The sequence below is a fragment of the Paramisgurnus dabryanus genome, chromosome 5, assembly GCF_030506205.2.
Source record: "Paramisgurnus dabryanus chromosome 5, PD_genome_1.1, whole genome shotgun sequence".
In the NCBI taxonomy this organism is placed as follows: Eukaryota; Metazoa; Chordata; class Actinopteri; order Cypriniformes; family Cobitidae; genus Paramisgurnus; species Paramisgurnus dabryanus.
Genome location: NC_133341.1, coordinates 33,108,147 through 33,128,455, shown reverse-complemented (window position 1 = coordinate 33,128,455; position 20,309 = coordinate 33,108,147). Strand labels below are relative to the sequence as shown.

Below are 20,309 nucleotides of genomic sequence, written 5' to 3'. Positions count from 1 at the left end.
CCAGCGGCCGTTTTACTTCTGTCCCACTGCCAGACAAACATGAAAGAAGCAGGACTGCGGTTTGGTCGCAGGTTTTTGTGCATGGCACCATTACAGGTCTAGAAACGTCACGTGTGCACGTAATGGCTGCTTTTAATGGCTTTTAGATGAGCAGAGCTTTAATGTTAAATAAGGGATAACACACATCCAGACAGTTGTTTTATTCTCACCCTGAGGGGATTCATTTGCAATAACAACCAGCTGGATGTACATTATTCCACTTATTAAAGAGATAGTTCACCCAAAAATGACAATCCTGTCATCATTTATGCATCCTCATGTTGTTTTAAACCTGTTTGAGTTTCTTTATTCTGTTGAACACCAAGGGACATATTTTGATAAATGATGGGAAGCACGCAGCTGATGATACCCAGTGAGTATTTTTCCCTACTATGGAAGTCAATGGGTACAATCAGCTGAGTGATTCTCACAAAATTAGACTTATGAGGTGTCATGAAACATTTCAATAAAAAAGTAAATGCTATCAAAATAAGAAGCATACAGTTACAAACATTTCTTCATGTACTATTTTGCACATGATTTCAAGTGACATCATACAAACCAATTTTTTTCCCACATTTAAGAGGAACTTTTCATTACCGCAACGTGTCCATGGTTCTTTGACATGGGAATATTAATAATTAAAAAATCTAAAAAAATAAAAAGCTTCAGTGCATGTTATACTATAAATATTTACAGTAAAGAAACATGTGGTATTTGGTGATCATTGGTAAATGTAGAGACAATAATAAGGAATATAAATGTGTCCAAGACCAATTTTCTCAACCACCGCAAAAAAAAAAAAAAAAATGTTTTAAGGAACATAATTGACTGTGACACTCAAGATGGCTACCCGGTAAGCAGTTCTTATTTTTTCTCTCCAGATAAAAGTTAAAATTTAGTTTGTCATAGTACCTAGACGACTTTTTAGTTCTCATTACCGAAACATGAGTTCGTAAATGCTTATATTTAATGTAATATCAAGTTGCGGTAATGATCATTTTTGATAATGATAATCTAAAAAAATTTAAATAATTCTATAGGAAATATTTTTTAATATTTTAAATTCAGACCTTAATGTTATATGTGCGAAAAAAATTGGCTTCAAGGGCTTCTTAAAAAATTCTGATTTTGGACACCTGCTAAGTCTGGATTTTGTGAGAATCACCCATCTGTGTTCAATAGAAGAAACTCATACAATTTAAAACAACATAAAGGGAATTAAATGATGAGTAAAAGATCCCTTTAAATGGTAAATGTATATAAATAATTCATTTGATATATTCGTATTAGATCATTTATAAGAAATGCAAACCTTCTGTGATGAAAAAGCGATTATGTTCAGTAAGTTGCCTTTGGTTGAATCATTCGTGAATAAAATCCCCTATCTTAATAATTGCTTGTTTATACTGAATCTATTTGAAAGTATTTAGGTGCACGTGTCAATATGAGGTTGTGTTATTAATTACAGTTGGTTGTTATCTGGGACTAATGTTCCCACTGACCAATCAGAATCAAGCATTCCAAAGCATGATGTAATGATCTTTTGTTGTTTTCTATGTTGCATCCTGATACACACATCATGCATTGTTGTTATGGCTGCTTAATCCCAGCAGCTGTCTCACTGTCTGCATAAGCAGCTGTCTTAAACAGTGACATAAGCTGACTTTCCATCAAAAACGAGCCAATTTTCAACTAAAAATCCTTAAATTCGCAAAAAAAAAAAATGCTCATTTCATGTGGTTTTTTACTTATTAAAAAAAGTAATGGCAAATAATGGGAGATGGAGATGCATTTGCAGAATAAATTCTGACATAGTAAACATTAAACCCAGGTGACGGTTTAGATGGTCTAGTTGTATCAGTTGATGTTTTCTTTATCGTATATTGGGCTGGACGTCATCATAATGCCTTTGCTGTTAGTGCCTGCATCAAAAACTCTGCATTCCTTCTTCTGTGCACAGCATTCAGTTTAGCAATGACAAGCTGCACTGATAGTAAATTTATAACTTAATGCAGTGCTGTCTTCATTTTCTAAGCATGCCTTGTTTTATTTACTGTTGATTTACTAGATTACCAATGCCACTGTTATTCACTCGAACAACTTGGTGGAAATGCACATAATTCACATTTGTTTGTTTTTATTTTATTTGCGAATTTTGAAAAAGGTTTGGATGGAAACCTCATTATAGTGTCTGGTGTGACTCTAAAAGTCATTTCTGAGCCCCCAGTAAAACCAAAGGGAATAGGATAAATATGACCAAACAAGAAGCTTTGTAGTTAGTCATTTTGCTAAGCTTTGCAAGAGTTATTTAGTTTTTAGATGAGTTATTTTACAAGGGTTTGGATGAGTTATTTAGTTTTCAAACTTTCAACCCCTCAGCTGTTATGAATCTTTGGTCTCATTCATTAAGATTCTTGTTTTTGTGACCGTTTTGGGTTCGTGAAGACCTTAAGTGTTTGACAGAAGCAATGATTGATGTCTTTAATGTTCCTCTGGAGAATAAACACAAACACCACTTATCTGACTTCTAATAACTTCCCAAAAACACTGTCTCGTATAAGAGAAATCTCTCTTTTTTTCCTCCTTATAATTGTTAAAATAGTTATTTGGCTGTTTAGTCTTTGTTGTTCATGTTTTGTCATCTTTTTTATCTTTAGTGTGTTTACAGTAATAATCTGGTTGTCATTTACATGGGCAGATTTTGTCATTTTTGCAGATGTGTTTGGGTAAAGTCATCTGCAAGTATACAAATGATCTTAATTGGCAAATCTTTTTTAGTTGTAATTGTCAAAAAATGTGCAAGAGCTGCATTTAAAAAAAGCCAATGGAGAAAGAGTTCAGATCTCTTCATCAAACATCCAACAGATGGTGGAAATCAAAACCTTCACATCCAAAACCAATTTTTTGGTTTAATATACAGCGCATATTAGTGAGAAACTTGACTTTTGTATGGTGTGGTTAGTTTGACTGTTTCTTACTGTATCATATTTAACTACATTCATCTCAAACGTCTCCAGTATACTGCTGGCCAAACATGAGCTGCTTTTGAAATGTTGATTGCACCACCCTGAAGGTTTATGGTGTGTTTTTTGGTAACAATCTTGCGTGTTGTTTCCATTACAGACTGTCTTTGAAAATTGAACCTGGGAACAGTTCCCCGCGCATGGCCACGTCTAAAGAAGATCTTGCAGGTCTGTATGTATCACTATTTCTACACATTGCAGTTGCTGTTTGTATTATTTAAAAAAAAGAGGCTTTTTCTCTTGGGGTCCATCCAAGGTTTGCACTTAAATTAAAAGGGTCATTTTGTTTAGCTACGCCTTTCAGACTTTCACGTGCATGCGTTCTTCACGTGTAAAGTAAGATGCAGCACCGTGCTTTTATTCTGGCTCATTCCTGAACATCTTCACGAGTATTAAGGAAAAGATCCACACAAAATAAACTCTTCACAGTATGGGGTGTTTGAAGAAGTCCTTCAGAGCAGTTTAGGATGTAGCCCTGAATATTTTTCACCATGTGTGCTGTGGTTTAAAATGACTTACAGTGCAAACAGAGTCATTGTCAAGGTATCTTAACCCACGGGAGACATTCGGCTCTTCTGGACTTATGCACGGCCCGAAGTTATTGAAGGGCCTTTAGGGGCCGAGGGGGTCCGGATCTGTTTGACTCATTTAAAGGCCGAAGGGAACTGAAGTGGGCTGAGAAAACAAACAGTCAGTAACGACTCTCAGTGGATCCCTCATAATCCCAACACAACAAATCTGCACATCCCACCCCTCATGCTTATTTAATCCAGACAAACCAGCTGAACATCAGAAAACAACAGTGATGCTCTGAAGTTGTGCAACGCTTTTGAGCAATCCAATCGCCTCCTGGAGCTTCATCACTAGCTACGTTTATATGCAACCAAATAATCCGTACTGATGGCTCAATCATATTGAAAAGTCTTCCTTAATCTATCTTAATCAATACAATTGAGTTCGATCGGATGCAAATTTAGATTGTATTGAAAGTGATGGTGTAGTCCCATCTGTGATCCGATCAGCAGGAGAAAGTATGCATGTAAACGCATGAATCTTAGTATTTTCTCAATGGGATGCAAAAAATTTTGTGCTCAAGTTCACATCTTATATTTACCTCTTATTTACGTTGCAAATAAGTACAACTTTCTCCAACTCAACTTTGACTTTGTACATTTATCAAAGCGTGTCCTCAATGAGAGATGCTTTGCGCAGCGTGGCGTTGCCAAGTCCTCTGCTTTTTGTCAAACATCAGATTTGGGAAACTGTTTAAACTGTTTCAATAAGTTGATTTTTTTTGTGCGGGTTAAAGAAAAAAGGATTTTGTTCATTAGTTATTGGTATTTAGGCTGTGAATAGTCATTTGGATGTTTTTGAATGTCCATTGGGTTGGTTTTGATTTGTAAATCTGGCAATCCTGACTGTGCGCTCCTGAAGACATTTGGTTGGAAGGGCGCAAGTTCCATGGCGGGTTGCTATTATTATGACGGATTTACCAGGCGCACGCCAGGAGCGGTTCACAGCCGAGGAGACCGACGTTCTTGTAAGAGCAGTCAAAGACAGAGAAGTTGTTTTGTATGGGGATAGGAGAAACCCGCCCAAATCAGCGTAGGTTAAACAAGCGTGAGAGGAAATAGCCACAATTGTCTCATCAGCTGGCATCCCCAGGACGTTGCGCCAAGGGCTACAATGATGTCAGAAACGGGGGAATCCCAAGCTTGCCAGCATAAATCGGGCACGCCGAGTAACGGGAGGTGGATCTGCCTCTACACAGACCCCAGCAGAGGACATCGCTGCGTCCACCCTCACCGCTGAAAGGGTTTGGGGGCTTTGAAATCGGACCCAAGAAACGCAAGCAAGGTCCAACCCCAAAGTACTCTTACAAATCAAGTTCACATACATTAAGGTTTCTTATGAAAACATTTTAATCGTTATTTGCATGAGAATTTTTTAACACAGCCACACAATAAATAAAAACTATCACCACAATGCTCACCACTATGATTCCCCTTATCTCATGTGTTAATATTTTTTATTGTAACAATTTATGATTTGCAAAAATAACTGTTGGATCTGTGTAGATTAGATAAGCAAATTGTATGTGTGTTGTGCACGCTATACATTATGGTCAAGCATGCGCCCTTAAAATAGCATAATGAACCACGCGCAACGCGCCACTGACTTTAGACTAGTTTTTTTTGGTCAGTGGCGCAATTGTTTTTTGAAACTGCAAAATAGCATCAGGGATGGTTTGTGCTGGAAAACACCTTTTTTGGTGTGAACCGCACAGGGAGCGCAAGTTCATTCCCTAGTTTGCCGACGTGCGTCTGTGGAGGGAAAAACCCGCTGTGCGCCGGTGCAAAATACGAATGATACATGCGTCACTGACAAAGTCAATTGCACTGGGCGCAAGATAGGGCCCAAGCACTTAAACCAGCTGTTGCACTCGCATTTGCACGCAAATTCATACGCGATTTAACGCACCGGGTTTGTCACGTGCTGATTAACCGGTGGGAAAATTCTGTCACCGCAACAACCCTAGTTAATTCTTGACGGAAGTCTGAAGTGTGGCCGACAGCCAATCACTGTGGCCGCAACACATGCTCTGGTCTTGCATAAATGTAATTGGGTGGCTTGCGCTAGGTTATTTGTATAAGGCGATCTGATTGGCTGACGCATGCGTTGGCGCTTGAAAAGTTCAACTTCTGCCGCGAGCAACGGCAGTGATGCAACATTGATGGATCCACAATTTAGTTCAGCAATGCATGACGTCACCTATTAAAAGTAAATGAGAAGCTTTAACGCTTTTGGCTCATGTGAATTTACCGTTATTGTTGGCTCCTTACGCTAAATGTTAAATGCTCTCTCATTTGTTAGTTGCTTTAGATAAAAATTCATTTGCCTGAAATCTGATTTTGTCTGGGATGTTTATAAAACGTATTTCACATCCATTGATGCAGGAAAAAATTACCAGTTCTGTGTAAACTCAAATGCAGATCAACATTTACTATGAATAAATGTCTGCAAACTGGACTAAAAACCGAGATCAGGAAACTTCTCAAAATCGGTGCTGAACCTGAGTTCCTTCATCAGCTTATGTTCACATCAGAAATATCACAGTGTAATTCCCTGCAAACAGTTGTATACTTGCAAATTTCCCAAAAGTTTCCAAGGATTTTTACGCTATCCTCGATTTCTGCTTGTGAATTCTATAAATCTCTGGATGGTGAAAAAGACATCTCCCATCGTTCTTCTCTCCTTCATAGCATCTTCATGCTTCACCTTCATTATTGAAAATGCAACCTTTTACGTCTTACGGGAAAATCTTTTCAGAAAATCACTGGCAGTGTGAATGAACCAAAATCAAGACAAATCCTGGACACATTATCTGTGTATTTTAAAGGTGAAAAGGTCTTAAAGGGATAGTTCGGCCAAAAACAATATTAAACCCATGATTTACTCACCCCCAAGCTGTCCGAGTTGCATATGTCCATCGTTTTTCAAACAAACACATTTTCGGATATTTTATAAAATATTTTAGATCTTTCAGTTGATTAAATGTAATGTTACGGGGTACACCCATAGTCCACGACCTTCAAGTCCAAAAAAAGTGCGTCCATCCTTCACAAATTAAATCCAAACGGCTCCAGGATGATAAACAAAGGCCTTCTGATGGTAATCCGTGCGGTGTTGTTGTAGAAATATCCATATTTAAAGTTTTATTAACGTAATTAACTACCTTCCGGTAGCGCCGTCATCTTAGTCGCGTCCGCATTCAGGATGAGAGCTTACGCAGCCTACGGAGGCGACTCTGCTGCTGCTCTGTGCCCCCGCCCTCCGAATTTGTCATATGTCACTAAGAAAAGTGCGTACACTACGCTAATACTCTCTCCTGAATACAAAGGAGTCTAAGATGGCGGCGCTCTTTTTTTGGACTTGAAGGTCGTGGACTATGGTTGGACCCCGTAACATTACATTTAATCAACTGAAAGATCTAAAACATTTTATAAAATATCCGAAAATGTGTTTGTCTGAAAAACGATGGACATATGCAACTCGGACAGCTTGGGGGTGAGTAAATCATGGGTTTAATATCGTTTTTGGCCGAACTATCCCTTTAAGTAGCATTCTGGCCGACTACCTGCATGTATACCAAGCACATTTATATTGCAGCAGCTGCTTGACTTAAACATAAACTGGTAATGGCACTACATTGATCATGAACTGTTTACAGCCATAATTTAAACGTGTGTCATTTATTGGCTGTGAACAGAAGTTATGCGATTATTTGACTGTAACTTCAAAAACTAGTTTGTGTGTTTGTTGTCTTATGTCAGCCTTATAATGAACATATGGCTGTGCATTGTAAACACAGTACGGGCAACACTGTACACACATCGTAAAAGACTAGTTAAAGGTCTAGTCATGCGAAACGGCAAAGTGCAAAGCTTTTCCACGAATCAATCTGGGACACCGTCATGACTCTTTACGTTTCCATGTTCCTATAACTTCAGATATAGAGTCCAAAACCAAAGTCTGGATGTCATTTGTGAGATTTATGTGGTAACTTTCAGCCTCTCTCAGCATTTCAGGACAGGTTTAGTCTTTCAGTCGAGATTGCAGTGATGAGATCATTGGCCTTAACAGAACCTTTAGATTATTAAATAAAGATATTGTGTATATGACACATTTTTCCTCTATGAAACATTATAGTGGATGATCTGATTTAATGTAATATAATGATGGTCAGGTTCCATTTGGCTTTTAAACTTCATTCTTTCCTCCGACTCTTTCCTTTTCTCAAATGTCGTTGTGTGGTAGAAATCAATATTCAGCAAACACTACTGTTCAAAACTTAGGGTCATTTACTTACTCATTCTCTATTCATTTACACATTTTACAGTCTATAGCATAAATGTATCTATGGAAGTTATGTTGAAGGAAACATTCAAATTGAATCAAAACTTGCTTATATTTGATCATCGTCAGTGTAGTCATCCTTCCCATCTTTCAATTTATCAAAGTCATTTTATATAAATAATTTCTTGAGGTTTCATCCTTTTTTGTAAACATTTTATTCGGAGTTCACATTCACTCAAAAAAAGTGGTTTGTTCATTTAACTTACTTAAATTTATTTAATTAATTTGCACCAACTTAATAAATAAAAATTTTCGGTCATAAAAATATCTTGTATAATCTTAGTTCAGTTAGAAAAAAAACCTGTTTCCACCCCATTAGTTTTGGTCTGTTCAAGAAGGAAAAACTATTTAATTTAAACAAAGCATTTCTTGTTAAACCAACTTGATAAATGCCACTTTCTATTTCAATTTTGCATAAGCACATGTTAGCATGCTAATAATAATAACATATGATACATAGGATGAACATGTGAGAAGTGACTGATCTCCAGACAGTCATTAACACAGTTTGTGCTCATTGAGAGAAGTCCACAACTTTTCTGCAAGCCCCACTCTTTTGTACAATGGTAAACAAACATTAAAAAAAAATAACTCTTAAAAATCATTAAGATAAAAATGCATTAAATAACACTGTCGCATGCAAAGCATTCTGGGAAAGGGATATCCATGGCCCAGTTAGTAAAATCAACAAAAATATTTTTTTAAGTTAATGTAATAAAAAATAAGTTGGTTGAACATTAAAAATTGTGTTTTATTAACCTGTTTCAGTTTTGTGTGTGTGTGTGTGTGTGTGTGTGTGTGCGCGCGTGCGTGCGTGCGTGTGCGTGCGTGTGCGCGCGTGCGTGTGTGTGTGCGTGCGCGCGTGTGTGCTTGTGTGCGCGCGTGCGTGCGTGCGTGCGTGTTGATTCTGAGCTCTTATTGGCTGTTTTATCTTCATTATTCAGTGCAAGCCATCCATTTTGAAAACATTTTTAAATAATTGTTTTTGTAATGAAAGAAATGAATATGTTGGTGAAAAATGTTTTTAGAAATAAATCCAACTATTAAAGCAAACACCTTCAGATCAAAAGATTTATGAGAATCCTTTTACTAAAGTGTCCATAAACTTTTCAGAAAGGTTTTCCCTGTATGTAAATGAAATGCTTGTGGTCACATCGTCTGAGGGTTACATCAGCGTAAGAGTCAGGTGGATGAGATCTCAGTCTGTCTGTTATATAATCCACCATGTGAAGCACTGAACCAAACCGCAGGCCAAGATCACAACTTACAGCTGAGCAACACAGAAACATATAGTAAAACAAAACGTGTTAAGAACCGACTCCTATGTTTGTTTACTTGTAAAAGTACAGAGAAGGTGAACCCTAACATACTTCTCTCTCTCTCTGTCTCACAAAACACAGATGGACTTTACCAATACCTCACTTGGAAACTATTAATAGCTGGAAGCAAAAAGTGTCTTGTTTAAGTACAAGTGTGTTTGTAATGTTCAGACCTTAATCACACACAGACCAGATAGAGAGGGAGAGAGAAAGAGAGAGAGAGAGAGAGAGAGAGAGAGACAGACAGAAAGAGAGAGAGAGGGGATTTCTGTGAGCCACCCAACTTTATATCGCATTTCGTCCATCTTGACGAATCTTACAAATGACTTTAGTCTTTCTTTAAAGGCTTAATTACTTATTGAGGTTTGATGCTATTGTATTCACTTTAGAGAAAATAGGAAACAAATCCAGTGTTTAAACCACAAATCTAGTAAAGGATTAAACCACACTGTACACAAAATTATCAGAAGTAATTAATTTATATAATAAGAGCACTGAGAGATCATCTATTCTGGATACATAACCGAAGGTCTAAGATTCTGAAATATAACAGAATAAAATCATTTAAAACAACACGAGTTTGAGTAGATAATAACTTAATTGTCCTTCATTTGTGAATTTTCCTTGGAAATGTCGAGTTGTACTTTTAAAACATTTTGACATGTTAAATGTTTGTGGAAAATATTATAGAGAAATCTTATTCAATTAAAAACCCATCGGAAACAAAGCAGAAATTCTTTTTCAATGATTAAACTGTAATTTCCTCTTACATCACTGACAGATCATTGAGAGAAGATTCAGAAATGCATTGTACACTATAAAAAAATCTGTGGAAATGAGAGTATTACTGGCAGCTGTTTTCCAGTAACTTACTGTAGATTTTACATTGATGTTATTTAATGGCAACAGTTTGATCAAAGTTAAATGAACATGAAACATTTTCAGTCTTTATCTTCTACTTTATTACCCACAATGCACCCTGATTTTGAGGGTACTTTTTTATACACTCGCTCACTCACTATTTCCTTTTTTAAACTTGAGAGGAACACGTAACGATTAATTGATTGATACTTTATTTATCCCGAAGGAAATTTAAGGCACAATCTCCGCGACAGGACTCTCTGATGCATGATATTTGGGGCAGTGTCACTCATTTTTGTCCACTTTTTTATCATTTTTAGTTTTGTTAAAAGTTGTTGTGCAGTATTTTTGTGTTTAAAGTTAACTTCATCTAATCGCCTTTAAGGGACAATCCACTTTTTAAAAAATATTCTAATTTTCCAGCTCCCCTTGAGTTAAACACTTGATTTTTACCGTTTTGGGTTTCATTTTGCTGATCTTCGGGTCTGGCGCTAGCACTTTTAGGATAGCTTAGCATAATCCATTGATTCTGATTGGACCATTAGCATCACAATCAAAAATAACCAAAGAGTTTTGATATTTTTCCTATTTAAAACTTGTCTCTTCTGTAGTTATATCGTGTACTAAGACCGACGGAAAATTAGAAGTTGTGATTTTCTAGGCAGATATGGTGAGGACTATACTCTCATTCTGGCACAATAATCAAGGACTGCTGCTGTAACATGGCTGCAACAGGCGTAGTGATATTACGCAGCGCCCGAAAATAGTCCCCTGCTATTGAAAGGCCCTGTCCCAAATGGCAACACTTTCGTTCTCGTGGCCTTTAATTGTGCGTGCTCACTATGGGATGGAATGGTATGAAAATTTCATATCGTGATTATAGTGACCAAAGTTATCACGGTTATCAATAATATCATGGTTTTGTTCAAATAAGATGGAAATGTTCAAAAAATGATACACACACTGAAAACATTTGAACAAGTATTATACATGAAAATCACAATTTAATATTTCATGTCCCTGACATTATTTCTGTGGTAAAAATAAATAAATAAATCTGTCTAACAAGTTTAACGTGAATGAATACAATACATTATCCCTTAAATGCCTTCTTGTGCAAAAAAAACTATGTGTGATCCTGCTTCAAACTGATTCTGGCTGGACAGGATTTACCGCGAGTTTTCAAAATCACGGTAATCAAACACGATTCTAATGATAATTAAATTTTTAAACGGTAATACTAACAGTCAGGACACTTTACATTAATCGTGAAAACGGTTATCGTCCCATCCCTAGTGCTCGCTTAGTCTATAAGTCCGTAGGGTGTCCCATCTGTCATTTTTACGCTTTAAAGTGTGCTCATCAGCGCCCCCTTGATGCGGTCTCCGGTGAAGCCCGCACTGGAGCAGGCTTCACGCACTTTACCAACCCAGAAGTCCTTGCGAAAGAGCAATCAGACCAATCAGATGACGGATATGATGAGTTCACACTGACGGGCAACTTCTCTTCCTATTTCCAGCGTGACCCTCAAGTCTGTCCCAAACTACGACTCCGGTGCTCCCATGTGGACTCGCGTAAAGGGTCCCTAAAGTCTGCACGACATGATGTCATCAAAGTGTGGACTCTGACCGCAAGTCCGGTGTGTGCCATTTGGGACAGGGCCAAAGTTACTAAGGGGACTACTTTCAGGCGCTGCGTAATATCATTGTATTTACTTTTAAAATTTACTTTCCAGAAAATGTTCTTTAAATATATAAACTGTATATCAAGTGAAACAACAGGACTTTCAAACAAAAAAGGAAAAAAAATTCAACATAACTTCATTTGTTCTCTTTTTATTACCTCTCAAATATGGTATAGGTTTTTTCAAAAAATACCAAATTTGAGAAAAATATCCTTTGCAAAGGACTAAATGAAAACGTTAGTAACTTCATACATGAAGTTAGTTTTTCTATTTAGGTGTAGTTCAACACATTAACTATATACATGATACATTAAATCTACTGTGTTGTCTATATCTACTTTATCAGTATCTATTATCTAAAAAGGTCTGTGCTATCTTTCCTTAAAGGGGTCTTAGTGTGAAATTCAAACTTTTTTCATGTTTAAGTGCTATAATTGGGTCCTCAGTGCTTCTATCAACCTAGAAAATGTGATAAATATTAATCCAGTAACTTAGTTTGGGTAAGCCATTTTCTGCAAGCATGTGAAAAATTAGGTCGTTCAGATTTTGCCTGTTTTGTGAGATATCCAACCACAGCACTGACATTTAGTGCAGAGAAAGAGAGAGAGAAAAAATACTTGACCGCACAATTGAGTTTCAATTACAACAAACCACCATTATTGTGATCAGTGTTTGCACTTCATCGGCTCATTTGCATTTTAAACGACACACCCAAAAACGTCTCACTTTTGCTCAGACCTGCAAATTTGCAATTTTAACATGCTATAATAAATGATCTGTGGAGTGTTTTGAGCTAAAACTTCACATACGCACGCACTCTGGGGACACAAAACATTTATTTTACATCTTAAAAAAATCTCATAATATGACCCCTTTAAAATAAACAAACTGCTCCACCAATGATGCATGTTGATTTTTCTTATAGTGGATCATAGTTTTGTTCACTAATGCTTTGAAGAAGAGAAACTTTTCATTGTGCAACAGAAAATGTATGAGATGATGTGATGGTTGGACTGAAAACATGTGGACGCTGTTACTCTGGGAATCCTCTGTGTTTTCTCTCACAGGACACAATAATCATAGCAGTGTTGAATCTGTCTCCCTCAAGAGGACGAGAGAATGCTAACATTTATTTTATGATTTGATTTGTTAGCAGATCTCCAGCAACAGAGTTTATGTGTGTTTAGTTTTTCATTGAGCGTGTCATAGAGACTTATACAGTAAATCTCTCTCTCTCTCTCTCCCCTGCCCATCAGGTCCATCTGAGGTGTCTTTATCAGTGCGGTATAATCGACGGCCGACGTGTCCGGATGCTACAGTAGGGGTTCACATGCCCACCCCACCGCCCTCACGACACAGAAAGAGTCACAGTGTGGGCAACACGTGCGTTTCTTTATCATACAGTATATGAGGGGCCATTTCACCAAATCTGTGCCATTTGCATGTGGTTTATCTTTTTTCACACTAAATCTAATAACACAAATATTTTACTTTTCAAAATGAGTATCGGTCAATCTCAGTTTATTTTTAAACATTGAACATTACAATTGACATTCAGAGTCATCAATATCATAAAATATACAGAAAAGAAAATGAGAAAAGTGACTTTTGATCTCCACATGGCCTTCAGAAGATCCTGATGATGTCACTTCCTGGTCACATGACTAAAATGTGCATTTTATCTAAATATTATAACTTTTGAGAGTAAAAAAAAATATTTTAAGCAAATAATGCAAAAAATAAAGATATCTGAAGGTTTTTATATTAAAAGGTAAAGTATAGAGATACAGAGAAAGGATGGATACAAGGTGTTTTTTTCAGTGTTTTTATTAATGTTTTACATTTTATAGTTTAACTTTGGTGTTAGATAAATATGCAGGATGCTTTTCTTAACAATAAAATGTATTTTAAAGTTAGTTTTGTTTTTTTTGCATTTGTATACATATTATGACATTTAAAATAAGGAAAAAAATGGCTCCGACTCGGTGGAATGGCCCATTTATGCATTCAGGTTCTATAGCTGCAGGTGAAGATTTCTACTTGATATATCTGGATATTAAACATCAAGTGTGATTGACCTCATTCCTGTCTCTCAGTCTGATGATGTTTGGTGTGGTGGAGAGTAAAAGTGCCACATTTCCTATTGAGAAACCGCGTCACCTGTTGGATGATAGTGTCCTGGAGTCACAGAGTCCAGCCCGAAGCAATCCACACAACTCATCGGTGTCTAACGGCAGATCTTTAGGTATCATCACTAGCGTGACATGTGCCAAATATACAGTACAGTATGTACATTGTTATTGCTCTGGATTCTCATTGGTCTGACTATAATGATGTTTGTTTGTTTGTTTGTTTGTTTGTTTTCTCTTTGGCTTTATCAGGCAGCAGTCAGAGTTCATTTGGTGATGATGTTTCTCCAGGACTTCAGAGGTGAGTGTGTGGCTACATTATCAAATATCTGCACATGTTTAGCACTCACAACAGTTAAACAACCGTCTGAAAATGAATCGTTTTCCTGTCACTGCCAAACGTTTTTGTTATTCCATAAGATATCATTTAAAGCGCTCAGAGCTATTAAACATAATGAGATAATGATATTGATCGAATGCTCTCGGGACGTATTATACATTCATTAAATACTTTCACTTCAAATCTGTTTAATCCCAGCCTCGGGTCATTCAGAAATACCGTTTTGTTGGCAAAATCCATTAAACGCCACATTGATTTTTCAGCAAAGTCCTCTAAGTGCACAGAAGAAAAATTGGATTAAAAACAAAACAGAAACAGATTTCAATTGTTGGGCTGCAAGGTTTTTTTTACCTGATTAAATTAGGTTTACTAAATATATGAGGATATTTAGCGAATTTTTGAGACTTTTAAATTTATGTACAAAAGAATGATGAAGACGTTTTTGAGAGTTTTGACAAAAAGCATGCATGCACTTTGGCAGTACAATTTGTTAAATACCAATGAAACGACTTAAGTGACATATGTGTATTTCATTTACTGACTTTTCAGTTAATAACATTTTCATTGCCATTAAAGTGAAATTATAAACGCAAGAGCATGATGGAAAATCCTCATTTACAAGGGTTTTGCATCTGAGCTCTTTATTTTCTTTACACAATTTTATTAAAAAATGCCAACAATAGTCTTTACTAATGGATTGTATTTATTTCAGTTTCATTGTGTTTTTGTTTGATACCATAAGTGACATCTTCACTTATAAATGTAAACATCTATATCATATATGGTCATACCATGGCAAAATGCACATACAAACTACAAACCACAGTACATTAAGGCTGTTAAAGGAGTTCATCATTACAAATGCGTATGACTTCTGTGGGAAGTTATCTTATGTTTAAATGCCTGTTATGAATGCAGAAGGTTTGAAATCCAGAGCGTTATGTAAAGGATTTTTTTGTGCTTTAACATTTACAAGTCGTTTAAGAGTCTCTGTATAGCAGGACTCAATGTGGCACTTTGGACACTAAACTCATTGTGCAAACAGGGGGCGCATGTACGCCACTCTCGGCCCTAACTGGAGGCCTCCTCTTCACAACTCACCTCGAGGTCGCGTCCATGCCCACAGGTACAAACGTCTGACTGGGTCAAAAGTGTCAACCTCTTCATCCTCTGGGGCATCGGGTTCACCTGTCGCATGCAGTCTCTTTTCTTTAACGTTTTGAGTTTTCCTCTTTTTTCTTCTTTGAGCCAAAGATGAAACCTAAATGAAATCTTTTCTGGGTGAAGGGTTGCCTGATCGTTTTCTCAAACTCACACTTTCACCTCTTTCTCGGTGTGTGTGCGCAGGCGTGTGTGTGTGTGTGTGTGTGTGTGTAAGGTGAGAAGATGTGTCTCCTCTTCATCACATCCTCTGATCACATGTGGAAGCTGTGCTCTCTGTTTATTCATTCCATGATCAGAGAAACAACAATCTGTTTATCGCTTGGTTTTTATTAAACGGTTGTTTGGTTAAAGTTAATGTGAGTTTACTGTACAGTCCATCAGTAACCGAGTGGAGTGTAAGTCACAGAGGGTCCAGTGATGTCACCATCGAGGGTCCTTTAAAGAGAAAAACCCTGCTGAAGGAGGGACGAAAACCCAAGGTAAACATCAATGAAACTATAAATGCTAAAAGACTTTACATTAGTGTAACTATTATAATAAGTATCATGTTAATCTTTCTTCTGTGGGTGGGTGTGCAGATGTCTTCATGGACTCGATACTGGATCACACTTTCTGGATCCAGTCTGACCTTCTACGCATCTAAAGCTCTGAGAGTCACAGACAGAAAACATGTGAGGGCTTCAAACTTATTTTAAAGGTATATTCTGTATTGTAATGAATGTAACACTATATACATTTTCTCAAAACAGTACAAGTCATCACCGTGTAAGAAAGTGTCAATTCTGGACTGGATGGTGGTTCTGCCGGATGATCCGGAACAACCCAACATCTTTCAGCTGAATGATCCAGACAAAGGTAAATCTCTTATGTCGCTCTTAAAGGATACCCCGACTATAAACACATGTATGGCGTAAAGGGCTGTTTACATTATAACAATAACTATATCAGCACCAAAACCACCAGACAATAACTTTATGCTAATTCTCTCGCAAGGTGCATTACTCATGCAAATCATTTACCTCCAATGGCATTAACTAATTCTGCATATTTCCTTTGCATATTTAAATGCTGTTCTTGTTGCATATAAGCAACAGATGTCCTTCACACTGTGTTTTTTCATGTATGTATTTAAGAAACATTAACATGTGTATATATATTTATTTAGATTTTTATATATTCCATATTAAAATGATTTATTGCATTCTGCAGAAAAGGAGGAGTGGGGTTTATTGCGTTTTGGGAAGAAGGGAGAAAAGATGACAGAATAACACGGCGGATATCGGACTTTGCAGATAATTAAAAATTTACTTTTTAATACTGACCTGATACAATATTGATTTTTTAATGGCGTTTATCGCGTTTTGAAACCAAACTGTTGAAATGCACACAGACAGTAGGTGGCGCTGTGTGATCTTGACATCTGCATGCCTTTAAAAATACAAAACCATCAACGTTTATGAACCGGAGAGTAACAGAAATGATGAAGAATACAAATGAAAGATGATCATAATAAAGACGATCTGAGAAGTAAGAAGGTGAGAGGGGGTAGTAAAACATCAAATTAAAAAAAAACAGTAGATAATATAGTATTTTCTATAGTAAAGTACAGTAATAATTTGCAAAAAACATTACACGTCATCAACCCAGAAAGCATTACGTAATGGCGGCCTCCACAGGTTAAAAGGAGTATTACATGTTGGGATTTTTTGCGGATGTGTTTCAATGGATTTTAGTCATGGAAGGTAAATCTAAAGTATTAAAGCTGACATAACACACGCTGTTTCTGCATTTCTGATATTAATCTGGAGTACCTATGGAGTATGACATCCTTTATATCTCCGAAGAGTCTTTAGTTTAATCAGATTTATAAAAGAAAGATAAGCATTACCGAATCTTTCCGATAACGTACGAAAAAATGAAGAAGGAGGAGTTACTACCGCGGGAGGAGTGAGTACGAGTCATGCAACACTATTCAACACTGTTTTAACTTATGATTCACTAAATGTTCGTGTCATTTATATAATATGCATGCGCCTATTTCCAACATAAGACAGAAGTCTTACTTAACGCGTGCAACTCGTGACCCGGTTGGGAAAATCCAGCGCATCAAACACACACGCAAAACTCCGCTGCTACTCCGGATAATAAACTATATCCATTGTTTTCATCAGGCTGTATTTCTTTTCCTTACATCCAAAAACACACTTCTTCTTTCATGCCATTGTTGAGTTTTGAAATTAAACAAAGCTGTGTCACATGATATGATGTTTGCAAGTTCTAGCGTCTCCCGCTGATTGAAGAATGGGCGTGGTTTTCCGGGGGAAGTGCCCATATAAAGATGTGATGGGTATAGAAACCCCTGAAACGTCAGCTGGACCCGTTATCAAAAAAAACTTGTATGAACCCTGGCGAAGTGCATTCGGCACAGAAATACTCTGTAACACGCCCGACTTCCTTTTTGACACTTTGCCTACGTTTAGCATGAGGAAACAACTCTATAACTGTGTTAATATGTCAGAATGCTTGAAATACCATTGAACCATCCCTTTAAAACATACAAAGTCTTCAAAGTCGATGTTCAGCATCATCTGTGTGTTTGGCAGGAAATGTTTACAAGTTTCAGACTGGAGATCGGTTTTCTGCCATCATGTGGCACAGGAACCTACAGGAGGCGTGTCAGAGAAAACCACCTCAGGTTCACCTCACATTTCATTTCAAAAGTTACTCTTTATTTTGATTGACAGGTTGACAAGTCGCGCATAATGCTTTTTCTGCTCTTTAGATACCAGCAAATCTCATGTCGTTTGAGTAACCCGTGCATCCCGGAGATTATATTGTGCCAAAGGTCTACAAGAGGAAGAACTGAGCGTTTGGTTCAGATGAAGAATTAAGAAATAACAAAAACACTGAAGAATCAACTGAGCCAAACATCTCACGCCGTTCTCCTGAGCATCAGTGCCCGATCCATGAGCCACACACACACACACGTCTCAAAGATGTTTGTTACAGACTTACAGACACAGGAAATGAGGTCAGTGTGGTGGGAGGGGCTTTGGGAGGACACGCCCCCTCTGTGTTTTGTGGTCACTTCAGTGCTTTGTGCCAGTAGTGATGTGACAGAAGAGGTTTGAATCTGTGAGCCAAGAATATTGAATCCCTCCGAGCCGTGAACAAACAAACAACGCAACTCCTCCGAGAGTTTAGTCTGAAGCCATGAGCAGCTGAAGTTTAGCTGTGTGTTTTACATTCATGATGGATGAAGGTGGTCAACAACAGATGGTTGTGTGTGCTGAATGTTTGTTAGTCTGGGATTATTGTTTACATCCGAGATTCACTTTTAGCCCAAATGAAAGCTTGTTTTTGGCCCTTACGTTTTCAATTCAAACTTTTTTGATAAATGAAGGGTTTGACAAGAATACACCAGCTAAACTATTGGAAAACTGTTTATAATTATTAGAAAAAATACAAAAGTCTGCTATTTTTACTAATTGATCTTTAAGCCGTATACATTCAGCTCAGCTCGTATCACAAATATAAAAGTGGTTCTTTTGATTCAAGTAAATCTTCAGATCAGATCTGTGTTATATTACACCCCAAAATCAAAGAAATCAACGACCTTTTGCTTAAAAGTGACTATTAAGAGTTTTGTTGCCAAGTATGCTTATTTATTTATTCAATTCATATTACAACGAATAATCTCATTACTGTAATGTAAAATGATGTGTTATGTAAATTGTAAAGTATTTACACGTCATTGTATTATTTATTGTAAATGCTCATTTAGGAATCTGTTAAACAATTTTGAGAATAAAACTCAACAATAACGTTTGATCCAAATATAATTTCCAGATTTATGGAATTTAGATTTTGGGGTGCAATGTGATCTGGTAAGTTTCATCGTACTGCTGTCATTGATGTATAACAGCTCAGATGTTTGTGGACTTGACATATAATGTCGTCTGTCAGTTTTTATAAATGTTAAACATCTGAAACAGCATATGAAGTTTGAATGAACAGCATTGCTCATGTAAATGTATTTATCATACTGTAGTTTTTTCTGACTGATGGTTTTACTGAAGTTTGTGTCTTTATGTGTGTTTGTGTAATGAGCTCTTATAGAGATTCTGTACTGTATGTGCAACTGTAGATGAATGACAATCTGTGATACATTTAGCCAAAAATGAAAATTGTGTCTCACATCATGTCACATAGTGATGACAGAAATGTCATTTTTGGCTGAATTATTTCTTTAAAGTGAATTGGTATAAAATGCTCACAGTGCTGTAAGGATGGAAATATTTCTATTTCACAGTCTGACAGTGATTTAGTTATATGATAAGAGTATTATTTATCAGTTTTGTCTTGAATTAAGGGGAAAGTTTGTCTTTTATTTGTATATAACAACATACAGAAACAGTTGATTTAGTTTTTGCATTAAACCCAGAGACAAACATGTACAGGTGCACTGCATGCAAGTGTGTTTTATTTTCTGCTGTAAATGTGAGATTATAACTTGAATTGTCATGTACATATATTGCTAAATTATTTCTTGCCATTACGGTTAATCAGTAAATAATGTTGAGTCTACACTACAACCATTAAATGTCAGTGAAAGTAGCTTTATCTTGTAGTTTAATTTCTCATTTCATTCCTGCAGGACACACACATTGTTTTTTACATGATTATTATGATATCCAGAGGAGTTTGGGCTTTGTATTGGTGTACGGCGTCCTCTAGTGGCATTAACATGTCTGCTAAAACAATAACTAAAGATATGTGTGCATTATTTCTTCAAGTTGTTTTGCAGAATTTACTGACATGATTGAAAAG

The 20,309-nt window shown here is 36.8% G+C and overlaps 1 protein-coding gene across 2 annotated transcripts in view; it reads left to right on the top strand.

The window, feature by feature from the left end:
* Positions 1 to 20,096, top strand: part of LOC135732823 (ras-specific guanine nucleotide-releasing factor RalGPS1) — a 111,872-nt gene extending 91,776 nt beyond the window's left edge. Inside the window, exons 11-20 of one of the 2 annotated variants that reach the window (XM_065251175.1) lie at positions 3,166 to 3,233; positions 13,103 to 13,229; positions 13,943 to 14,091; positions 14,228 to 14,276; positions 15,361 to 15,441; positions 15,853 to 15,958; positions 16,058 to 16,150; positions 16,229 to 16,334; positions 18,083 to 18,174; positions 18,262 to 20,096. In XM_065251175.1, the coding sequence (XP_065107247.1) occupies positions 3,166 to 3,233; positions 13,103 to 13,229; positions 13,943 to 14,091; positions 14,228 to 14,276; positions 15,361 to 15,441; positions 15,853 to 15,958; positions 16,058 to 16,150; positions 16,229 to 16,334; positions 18,083 to 18,174; positions 18,262 to 18,291 (901 nt within the window). In that variant the 3' untranslated portion in view covers positions 18,292 to 20,096. The remainder of the gene's footprint in view (positions 1 to 3,165; positions 3,234 to 13,102; positions 13,230 to 13,942; positions 14,092 to 14,227; positions 14,277 to 15,360; positions 15,442 to 15,852; positions 15,959 to 16,057; positions 16,151 to 16,228; positions 16,335 to 18,082; positions 18,175 to 18,261) is intronic. The other variant, XM_065251176.1, reaches the window with a different exon arrangement.
* Positions 20,097 to 20,309: the final 213 nt, after the last annotated feature.